Here is a 12317-nt window from a genome sequence, read left to right as displayed (position 1 = left end):
TTTACTGTCCATATGGTGTCTGTTGCAACTACTTGAATCTGCTCTCATAGTGAGAAAGCATCCACAGACAATATGGAAACAAGTGACTGTGGCTGTATTTCAATAAACCTTTTCTTTCCAAAAAACACAGAGGCTAGATTCAGCCTGCGGGCCACAGTTTGCCAATCCCTAAACTAGTCAGGTCTTAACCTTTGGATTCCTTTGGTCCTTAGCAAAAAGCCTCAGCCAGTTCCTAACAAATAGATTTCATAAGGCTAAATATGCATCAGTGTCACTGGAACTCTGGAAGACAAAACAGGCAAGTCTGAAATGAAATACATTCAATAATCCGTTTTTTGTGTTTTTTTTTTTGTCAAAAGCTGTCAGGTAAAAATCCATGATACTGTCTGTTATCTACTCTCACTAGGGAAAAATTATAATCCTCCGAGGGGAAGCAGAATTTTCCACCCCGAAATATGCCTTTTGAGATACTGATTACTTTAAGCTGGTTATTTTTAAGAAACGAAAGACTCAGGAAAACCCTTTCCCTCTAACTGCCTAAAAGAATTTAGATGGAGGACCTGCTTCAGGAAGGAAGCTATTGTCATAGGTAACTATAGTTTAATATGAACTGAGTGTGATAGATAGGGAGAGACCTAGTAAGGCCCATTTGATCAAAATCTTCTCTGTGTCCCATTGTTAAAGATGGCCCAGCAAACACTTATTTACCAAACACCTGCTTTTCTATTTCCATATAAATCATTTTTCTGACCTTTCAAGTCTCAAACCACACATACACACACACACACATACACACACACACACACTCACACACTTTCTCTTTAGCTCCACAATGACATATAAATCTTAACTGCCCAGTCTGTTCTTGGGTCTCATATTCTTAAGGAACCCCTGTATGTTCATATGTAATAAACTCGGTTATTTTCTCTTGTTAACTTGTCTCATGCCAATTTGATTACCAGACCAGCCAGAAGAATTTAGAAGGGTAGAAGGAAAATTATTTTTCCTCCCCTACACTTCCTAACATAATAATCTCCAAATGGCCTGAAGCCCAACAGGAACACAAGGATTTCCACTTAAATAAAGTTCCATGACAAGTCAACTTGAAAAACTAGCCCACACAAAGGCTTCAGTCAATATGGGGTGAGACTGTCAACGTGGCCTTATTTGATGGGTCAGTGAAACTGCATTTATAATTACAGATTTGCTGAGTCCTAGAGTAGAAGACATATTTAATCCAACCCTCCTGCCTCAAAGGAAGTTTTCAGGTAGGTGACTTCTAGATAGCAGATATCAGTCCTACTGTTTACATCCTCCAGAGATGATTCCAAAAACTTCCTTTGTTATTTTTATCAGTGTTGGGCAAGATAATTCTCTAGCTTTGATCTAATAGTACATATATATATTTTTTCAAAATGTAATAACTTTATGTAGTACACTTGCCTTAGCTCAGAGAAAAGAGGAATTTATACGTATGTAACATTGACACATTGTGATGGAAGAATGGATGGTTTCATTGAATCATCCCAGCATGAAATTCTGTGTAACTTTGAGTAATTCTCAGTATCAGCCTCATACTCAAAAGTAAAAAGATAAAGTTTAGTAATTTGGCTTTTATTATGCACACAACTCCCACACAAGGCATGCATGGGACGTAGAGTGAGTCTGCACTAAAGAAATGTGAGTTGACCCAATATAAAATCGTGAACAATCTAAGTCTCAGTTTCTCCCATCTTCCCAACTTTTATTTTAAGATAGCAAGCCAAAAATACCAGCCCTTTTTATTTTGGAAAGAACAAAAGGCAAAGGGACCCTTTTAGAATCTTTGGTGCACTGGCCTGGTATTTAAATTTTACTGTGGTAAGGACAAAACGGACTCTGAATCACAGTTTCCTAGGGTTTAAGTTATTTCCTGAAATTAAGTTAGTCCACTGGAATACTAATTCATTAAACAGTACCCAAGTGACCTGAAAGGGCTTCCTGAAATGGTTACTGCAACTTCCTAACATGTTTTAACTTAGTTCTAGGAAATAGATGAGACAGCAAGGATCTGATTCAATGTAAATGCAAGTTTTTTGAGCTACTTAAGAGAAAGTCACTACATACACTTAAGAGCTTAATCGTTTGGTGTATGTGATAAGAAGAGCTGTAGCTTTTCTCCCTGTTTAAACTTCAGTAATGAAAAAGTAGTTAAAACAGTGTATAATAGATGACTTAGGGGATGGATGAGAGGAAAAGCTACACCCTAATTATAAAATGTGTTCGTTTGTTTTGACGTTCTGGGAGTGAGTACCAGCTTTCTGGCAAGGTCACCATAGTGTTGTTCGAATCCTTCTCATTTTGATTTCCCTAAAATGATTAGTGCTTTCTCTTTCTAAGATGTTTTCTTGTATGATATTTCAAGATCTGAAACAAGTGGCTCTAATCCACATAGGGATTACAAGCTCAATACCATACATCAAACTGCCAGACTGAAGAGAAAGTCACTGATCAAGGAGAATGTAGCTCAGAAAGCAACCAACAGGACAAATTAGGGGTATTGATGCGATGGAGGAAAGCAATAAAATATAGTAAGGCGGGAATGCTGGTGTGAGTGAGTGCACGGAATTTATGAGAACATCTCTTACCTTTTAAAATGCTGCTTCTCCTTGGAAATAATGAGTGTTAGCAACTAATGAATATAGCTTGGTCATTTTTGATGGGAACAGTAGACAAAATTAACAACCATTCAGATGCCGAGACACATGCTTCAGGTTGAGGGTCCTTGCCTTGTAGGCAAATGTGTATATCCTAGCCTCATACACCATCGCGAAAGCACACACTGTCAAGCTGATGCTTCCTCAGCTTCCCATTACCGAGGCAGTCTGTGCCTGCACCCATCTTTTTCCTGCATGTTACAATGAATAAGTGTTCCCCTTCCTACCAAAGGGTTGTCCCTCCACTCAGGGTCTGAAGCCCACCCTTCTTGCCTACTCATAAACTTTACTCCTTTACCTCTCTCTCCTTTCCCATTCGTCAATCTCTCTTTTTCTCCGTTTGTTAAAATCAGCATGCACAGGTGTTCCAATAGCTCCTGTCTTGAAAGAAAAGCTCTTTGAACTTCACATCCTTCTCAGACTACTGCCTGGTCAGTGTCAACTTCCTTGAAAGCATGGTCTACACTTGCTAAATATACTTCCTGACTCCCCTTCTCTCCTCATCCCATTTCATTTGAAGGCTTCCATCACCACGCTTTCAGACAGTGGTCTCAGTGACCTCCATGCTGCTGACCACCATATCGCTGATCCAACATCTGTTCCTTACTCATCTTAGGTGACATCTCACAACATTTGCCACAGCTCACTGCTTTCTCTTTGTAGATACATTTTTCTCTCTTGATGTCCATGCATTGCTTTACTCTGGTTTTCCTCCTCTATCTCATATTTCTCCTTTGTTAAATCTTTTCATGTACCCTACCTCTGCAGGATGGAATTCCTTTGGGTTTGATCCAGGGCTGCCTTCTTTCCTCCATCTACTCTTTCTTTAGGTGATTTCATTCATTATCATGGCTTTAAATGCCACACATAAACTAATGATCCAAATTTATATCTTTGGCCAAATCCTTTCCTCTGAGCTCCAGATTCTTATACCCGACTTCTTACTTGATATCTCCTTTGAAATGTCCACTCCCCAGCCTCCCTCTCTATCTGTCCTCTCCCCCCAAGGAAATATCCATCCCGGTTGTTCAATCTTAGTTCCTACCCTTGGTCTATCACCTGTGCTCTTCCTGAATTTCTATAATATATCTCAAATATGTCCACTTCCCTCTATCTGACTGCCAGCATGCTGGCTCAATCCCATTACCTCTCACCTAGATTGATTCTAATGGTCTCCCTGATTCCATACTTATCCAACTGTCTGTACAACAATTGGAGAACCTTTAAAAATATAAATTCATCCCACTCCTCTACTTTTAAAGTCTTCAATGGCTTCTCATTACATTTAGAATAAAACCTGAAGCCTCACCATACCTTAAGGTCCTACTTGATGGGTGCCTCGCTCACTTCTACAACTCTGTCTCCTGCTACTAGGACCCTTACTCACTGCATTCCAGTCATATAATCTTCTTCCAGTTAATCGATTGTGCCAGGCTATCTTGCTACCTCAGGGCCTTTGTAGATGCAGATTCCTCTCCATAGAAGCTCCCTCCCTTGCTCTTTTTATGGCTGGCTCCTCTTCATCCTTTGGGTCTCTGCTTAAAGGTCATATTCTCAGAAAAGCCTTCTCTGATCACCCTTATATTTAAAAGTATATAACTTCCTCATTCTTAGATTTAAAAATTTCAGCATCTGTTCATTTTTTCCCCCAAAGCATTCACAATTTGGAATTATTTACTTATTCATTATTCGTCTCCTCACTAGAATTTAAGTTCATGAGGAAAGGGACTCTGCTTTGTTTACAGCTGTTGGACATTTGCCAGGACATACCATGTGTTAAATGCTCAAGAACTATATATTGAATGAGTGAGTAAACAAATGCAGAACCTCACACAGGTCACATGGGCACAATGCAAAGATAGTGAGACATCTGTAGACATCCAGATGTTTGACCTACTTGACATCAAATAACTAAAATGTTAAAACGATGTATATGTCTTGGTGTCACAATGATTTTCAAAAATGTTATATATTTACCATGCGAGTGTCTCAGTGACATTAAGTGATATGTTTATGTTCAACACAATCCTCAGGCTACCTTATTCTCAGGTTGCACTTTATTGTTCCACCTTTACACTCTCCTTTTTCTAAAATCTAATTTCCAATGCCTCCTTCCTAGCAGAGCCAATGGAAACTGTCAAGTAGGCAAGTCCTACAATGTATGCCTCCAAACCCACTGAAAAATTCTGTGCAGAAGAGAGATGTTCAAGAAAGGTTAAGACTTTTCCTTCTGATTCAGCCTAATTCTTATGCCCATTTTCCAGATGCCATCTTCTCCTCTCTACTCCAGCCCCTCACTCCATCAGCTATGCCTTTTCCTTTCAATATATTTCACTGGTTTCAATATATCAGCATGGAAAACATGCTTAAATCTTTCCCATCCTTAAAATAAAATCAAAATTCAAAAATAATCCCTCCATTCTATGCCATCTTCTCCTCTCCTGGCTAGAACCCATTCTCCTTTTCAACTTGAAGAAAGTCGAAAGGAAGAAAAAAATTGCAATTCATCTCTTCTGGTTTCCAGGTTATATAGATAAAGGTCTATTAAGTACCTTCACGGAAGTTTCACAGCACTCTAGACACAGCATACCTAAAAGCAAATTTATAACCATTTTCACCCCATAACAAGTCTTCCCCTCTCTGACTTCTTGATTTTGATAGCTGATGCTACCATCCGCCCTTTCACTTAAGCTGGAAAAACTGGCCTCCGCCCTTCATTTCTTTCTATCTCACTTTCTCCAATATCCCTACCCAAGTAAAATCTCCCAATCCTGTCTATTTGCCCCTTAACTCTCTCCCAAGCTGATCCCTTTCTCCATACTCTGCTATAGCCATTGTCCACCGCTACATGTCTCCCCAATCTCTGTAATACTACCTCAACCATCAGAGTTAAAAGGTGGTCATAGCCATCCTTTATTTTAAATTCCTCTGCAGCCCATGGCCTGGTGATGAAGTCCAGGCTTTCGCCATGGCCTAAGCAGTCCTTTTTTTTTTATTAGGCTCCTGCCTCTCTGCCCAGGATGATCCCCTGTACCAGTTTCTACTTACTGTCCTCCAGACATGATGCATTGCTCCTGGCTGTCCCTTCCACTTGATGCTACCCACCCTCACCCTCCACCCCAGCCTGAACTCCTTCAGGCTTCACCACTTCTGTAGAGCTTTTTGGGTCCCTGATTCTCCTCCTCCCAGGCCAAGTGGTCCCTCCTGCTCTTTCTTTGGGTTCCCACAACACCCATTCCATTTTATTGTAATAGAACTTGTCACCCTGTGCTGTGTACTTGTCAGTGAGCCTTCATCTCTGATTCCCCGATGCCCAGCATGATGCCAGACATGAAGTAGGATTTAAATATGCTCAATATACCTAGATGAGTAAATGAAAGTTTTGGAGGGTACTATTCCATCTTTTGGGTTGAGAGGCCTCAAGTCCTCCTTGTTCTGCTCGATCTCTTAAGTTTTCTGTTTCTCAAAGTCCTTTGCCCTCTTCTTAGCTTTAACACTATAATTATTGAATTCTCTACTGTTGGTTCCAAGCTCGAAGTCCACAGGATTATAGCCTAGATGTTTATACTTACGGCATCCCTTATAAATAGTCCTTTATGGGTAGGTGCCATGCCACCAAACTCATATTTCCCTAAGTTGGATCCACAGATCTATGGCTCTGTAGTCATGTAAGGTGATGGAAAGGTGACCAGAGGATCACAGATCTGTCCTGAATCCAGCCTATGTGACCCAATGTTTTAAACGTGTGATAATGCGAGCAATGCTCTGAGGCTTCTAAATCTCATGAGAATGAATGAATTTGGATGGCTCAGCAAATTAGATGAGGTAACACACTGGCAGCTCCTCAGGGCTCCTCTCCCTGTGGTTTGGCTCAGAGCTGATGTCCAGCCTTGGCTTTGTGGCAGGCTGAGGGACGCAGAGTGCCCTACATTTACCTCTTTAATGTGTAGAAAGTCCTTGGCATCGAAGGAGATGGCCGTGCTTGGAACGGGCACATCCTCATCCAGGGCACCACAGTAGCTCACGTTAGTCTTCACGGCAAAGGCTACAGGTTTGGACTGGGGACAGAATCACAGAATAAAGATGGAGGGAGGAAGACAGAGGAGTATTTTTCATATCAAAACATAGTATTATAATAAGATAATTGATAGTACCAGGCAGTAAGGAAAATCACTCTCCAAAGGGGGATCTCAAATGGGTTTCACATTCTCAGGCAGCACTGAGACATCTGCAGAGATGACGCCGCAATGATTCAGTACTATCAGCCCACACATTTTTCCCCCTCCTGTAGTACTTTCCAACATTGCAAACAAAGAATATACCTTAACATACTGGAAAGAGATGGAAAGGCAGGAGGGGCTGCCTGCTTAGTCCTCTTGTCATAAAACTTATGTTTATTTTAAGTGATAACAGATACCTCTACCTGTTGGATACAGGAAATGTGTGTTGGGTCTTAAATAAAAAGGTTGTTGTGGGGCAGGGGCGGGTGGGGGTGGCGATGTAGCTCAGATCTAAAAAAAACCCGTGCTATCCCAAGGAATACCTTGTCCTGCCAGGGAAAAGAAAGTTCAGGGGTAGACAGGAAGGGCGGAGCTGCTCACACACCGCCCTCTCCCTAGCTAACAAGAGCTAGTTCTGAAACTCTTTTTAGACAAATTCCTTCCCAATAAAGTGCTCTTGGGCTGGTGTGGCCTCACAGAGGTTAAGCAAACCACCAGCCTACGCCAATGGTGTTGCCACTGACATTTGGGTGACCACAATGGCCACAGAACAGACTTGAAAGAAAACTAAAACAAAAATTAGCCACAAATCAGAACACAAGGTTCCTGCAATCCTGGGTTTCTTCGTCATTGGCTCATTTATTCATGATGACTGGGGAGCAACAACTGAGTTAGAGTCTCACTGATGTCCTTTCACTGGCACTACCCCAAATCCCCTTCTGCCAACCATGCACAGACACCTAGGTATCGAAGCCAACGAAGGTACCTCATTACCTGCATCATTCTTCTCTTACTGTTCTTTTAAAATTTTTACTGGAAAAATAGAAAAGGGAGCTCACTTTATTTGTGCTTCAGTTTTTCTTCTAAAAATTAGAACGACTGGATCAATATGCCTTAGGAGTCTGTCACAGAGAGTAAGGAAGGGAGGCTGGCCACGACCCCTGTTTGATATTTTACTATTGTGCATAAAATTTTATTTGACAAAAGAAGTCTGTGCTAAAAAATTTAAAAAGATAGTTTGAAAGACATAAAATGGGAGATCTATAGTGATTCTCTCGTTCTAACATTCAAAAATGCAATTTATGCCTCTGGCAGGTGCAGAGTACTATGGGTACAGGTTGCCTTTCCCTGTGGAATATCTGAAGATCTACCTTGGCAATGCTTTTATTGCTCATCTTTGGTAAAATGCTAGTACTTATTCAAGGTTCTTGAACTTTATGATGAATTTGAGGTGGGAAATTGTAACTAAGAGGAAAGAGCAGAGAGATCGACAGGGAGGCCCACAGAGCAATAGTGCATGTGCGGCCTGTAATGAAGGCTGACGTCATAAAGAATAAGAGGGAACAGGTGGAACAAGCTGGTACCTGAGGGCGGGTCTCTGCCAATACTGGGCATGGCTAGCTTGACATTGGCCACAATTGCTAAGTTGGAAGATGACCAAAAATTCACTACCAAACCAAACACAAAAAGGTGAAAGGTAAGTGTCTCAGGCAATGGCTCCTGGGAATGTTATGAACCTCTGTCAGGGGTGAATGGATCAGGGAGCCTTGCAATCTGATATCTTATCGGAATGATCATAAAATGAGTTTTTCAGAGAAATTTGAGGCAGGGGAAGAGCAGTTCAGTTGATACCTGCTGAGCCACATTCCATTTTGAAACCAAAGAGGGGCAAGAAAGTCACCTTTGCTCTCTCAAGCTGGATAGCTGCTTGCTGCTCTCTCTCCTGCCGAATCGCTTCTCTGTCTTCTTCCAAAGAGACATCGGAGTCCGACGGCCTGCTCGTGTAGGAATCTGCTGAACCCTGGAAAGGAAAACCCAGAGTGGTTTACATGAAGTGGCTTCTTAAATTGTCACATCCATAGCAGTATCCTGAAGTGAGTTTTTTCATTTGCATAGAATTTGATGGGTACACTCTGCGCCTTATTGCAGACACAAATTTAGACAGCAGGCTATAGTTAAGCATCTGAGTAATTCCAAAGGTAATAATGTCGTGAAAAAAAATATTTTGACTAGATTAAGTGCTAGGAAGTAAACTTCAATAAAATTATGCGATATTCAGCCCCAAATCTTCTTGTTTTGTGCTATCTTTATATTAAGCCCATATTCATTTGTGAAACTGAGATTCCATTCCATTCTCTTTTATATAGTCCGCTAAAGGAAAAAAGAGCTTCAGCCTATTATAAGAACTAAATCCTACTAATATCTTGGGATGTTGATGACAAATTTATCTAGGATTTAACACAGCAAAACAGAATCCTGCATTAGTAAAATGATTTTCCAGGTCCAGTGTCAACACCATTGAAACTCTTTTCCTATGAAAACTTCAATCATTGCCCTGTAGTAGCCATACTTGGTCATTATGGCCACCAAGACGTGAACCTTGAGGATGAAAACAAGGATGTCCTCAAAAGAAGCCCAAGCCTAGAAGGGCTATTTGAACAACATGGAAATCCAGCTTGACTGATGTGGCCAAGGAATTGAGGGTGCCCAGCATCACTTGGTGCTCATAACATCAGAGGAGATGAAAAACACAGCAGTGGTTAAAAAGTTATCCGCACTCCTCCACCCCCGCCAAAAAAAAGAACTCTGGAAGTTCGCCTTCCGGTTACTAAAGGAACATCATCCTTACAATTTATTTTGCTGGCATTACAAGTTGATATTTGCATAGATGATGACATTTACACAGCAGAAGTATTGATAGGATTTGTGTATTTGGTATGTTTCATAAATCATGCACAAATTTTGAAAAATATAAACCTATCTATAGAGCTGAGAATTTGCTAGCCAATGCAAAAATAAAAAAGAATTCTCAGAATGGTTGACTGCTGAAGTGGGCCCACTGAAAGTATTTAGAAATGTTAGGGTTTGTTTGTTTATATATTATTTATGAATTTGCTGTCCATAAGAGCAGCTTTGTCTCCCAGTAAAGGGTGTCATTCTAACTGAGGTGGTTTTTCCCACTATAAAAAAAAAAAAAAAAAAATCCCAGCACAGGTTTTCTTGGCAGGCTAAAACAATAATTCCTGGTTAGATGTTTTATCACAGTGCCCAGTATAACCCTGGTTCCAAATTCTGCTTCTGCAACCTAATTTTGAAAACTTTATGCAAGTTACTTAGATTACTCCAGATTCAGTCTCCTAATCTAGACAGTGGGGACACTGACTACATCAAAGAATTAAATGAAATACAATATAATGAGCAGCTAATATTTATTAAGTCTCCACTATTATATAGATGCTTTGCACACCTTATGTCACTGAATCCTTGTAGCAGTGTGGGATTCGAACTCAGTTTGTTCAACCTTTGAGTCAGCAGTTTCAAACCCTACACTGAGCTGCACTTGATATTTAAATATTTACTTTGGGACTTGGCATATAGTAGGCTCAAAGTAGTCATTTTTGTCCCCTTCCTGATGCTGACAGTTCAATGTTGATTAAAAGAAAGAATTCACAGATTTTCATCAATTTTCATCTCACTTTTATAAGCACAATAGCTCATCTTGCAATGTATCCATTTTTCTTATTCTATTTGCTGCAAAGGAAACACTGTGGTTTTTTCCCAGCTTTATTGAGATATAACTGACATATATCATTGTGTAAGTTTAAGGTGTACAACTTACATATTGTAAAATGATACACTATAAATTTGATAACTGCAATGTTTCCAAATCCATGCACTTTATACAGCACTTTAAAAAGTTCCCTTTACAGAGGAAATGCATTTGTTAAATTACAGCCAAAATCTTCTGTGCAAATATACTCGGGAGAAAAATCTGGACCTACAAAATGAATAAATTCAGGGTGATTGTTTTATAGATGAGATGCATTCATTGCTTTAAAAAGCACTACCTTGAAATCCTTTAAAACAGAGTTCTCTCAGAATACATCTTTTGTCCAAATTTAGTTACACTTGCACAAAATCCAGAGTAAGAGAGAAAGGAAACAATGTATATATATAAACAATTTCGAGTTAGTTTCAGGTGATTGTGGGGGTCCAAAACGAAACACCCCAAGATGTGCCTCTGTGATATGCAGTTTTGAGCTAAAGGCAACCTTAGCTGCAGGCTCAAGAGAAACTTCTGCCCCTAACCCCTTAACTGCCTAGAAGAATTTGAATTATAGGCTTTGCCCATAAGAGATCAGAGATAATTTCTTTTGACCTATCTATAGGGCAGGGCAAACTTCTATTTACTGAAGGTCTGCTCTTCTTAATCATCCTGCAATGACCATTTGAAGCACCCAAGGTACCTTACCTCATCCCTAGCTCAGGATGTTTTATATATCTATGTTCCCTTTCTATCTCTGGACCTCTCCTCATATGGAGTCTCTGACTCTCTCATGTATGCGGGGTTCCCATACACATGTATGTATTAAATTTGGTTATTTTCTTTTGCTAATCTATCTCATGTTTATTTGATTATTAGACCAGGCAGAAGAACCTTGAGGGGAGAGAAAGTTTGTTCCTCCCTGACATGTTTTGCTGAAGCGCGATGTGTGCGGTAGACCATTTTAAGGTGTTGGACTGATAGCGTGAAGATGTCTGGATGATAAAGTGGTTATGATGCAGGCAGTAAGGAAGGAGACACTTGCCTTGTTTTGGAAACATGTGCTGGGGAACGTTAATGACTACAGTTCATAAGAAAGCAGGCTGCCCACTGAAGCAGTGAGGCAAACAGCTAAAATACACAACCTACTGTTGATACTAGGAGATGGCTAATTTCCTGAAACTACCTTAATGACGTTTCAAATCCTGGCATTCAATCATCTCTGAGCATACAAGCAGTAACTCAAGGACTCCGGCAAATTAACTTTATTTTGAAATGTGAACAAGATTGTAAGAATTTAGAAATTACTTAATAAGCTCTACGATTGCCAAATATGTGAAAGCAGAAGCTTCTGTTGGCTTCCTTGTTTCTACGAATATTGGTAGAGGGAAAAAACAAAGCACGCATGATGTCCATTTCCATAATTACACTGTTATATCACTATAACAATTACTGTTTTTTTTTCGATGACATCAACATTTCTTTGAATATTGAAATCATGCTGCTGTCTCTCAAGGTCCTAGGGAAAGCAGAGGGCCAACATCACATGCCCAAATTTGGCCCATGGGCTCTGTTGCACAATGGATAGCGCATTGGATTTCAAATCTGTCCCATGGACATTCTGATGGCTGGGCATAGCATTAGTCTCCTGTTTTTATTTATTTTGATTTTATTTTGTTTCAAAGGGTTGAAAGAGAGTATAGACATATCCCAGGAGAAAGGAAAGAAAGGAAAAGAAAAAACTCTAGGTTATTACAAAGGCTCAGAAAGAAAAAAAGAGGACCACAGAGAGGCAAGAGGAAACTGCCTGGGCTGGACTAAAGGAAGGACTCAAGAAGGGAAGGGGGCTAAAGCAGG

At 40.2% G+C, this 12317-nt stretch overlaps 1 protein-coding gene across 1 annotated transcript in view; it reads right to left on the bottom strand.

Moving 5' to 3' along the window:
• The window catches only part of CACNB4 (calcium voltage-gated channel auxiliary subunit beta 4), a 216626-nt gene that overhangs the window by 37211 nt on the left and 167098 nt on the right, over positions 1-12317 (bottom strand). Inside the window, exons 3-4 of the mRNA XM_011360280.1 lie at positions 8598-8717; positions 6632-6754 (exon numbers count right to left, since the gene is read on the bottom strand). Of these exons, the coding sequence (XP_011358582.1) occupies positions 6632-6754; positions 8598-8717 (243 nt within the window). The remainder of the gene's footprint in view (positions 1-6631; positions 6755-8597; positions 8718-12317) is intronic.

Source organism: Pteropus vampyrus, unplaced genomic scaffold, assembly GCF_000151845.1.
Source record: "Pteropus vampyrus isolate Shadow unplaced genomic scaffold, Pvam_2.0 Scaffold2, whole genome shotgun sequence".
Classification (NCBI taxonomy): Eukaryota; Metazoa; Chordata; class Mammalia; order Chiroptera; family Pteropodidae; genus Pteropus; species Pteropus vampyrus.
The sequence above is the reverse complement of the archived record's forward strand: the minus strand, read 5'-3'. Positions and strand labels throughout refer to the sequence as shown.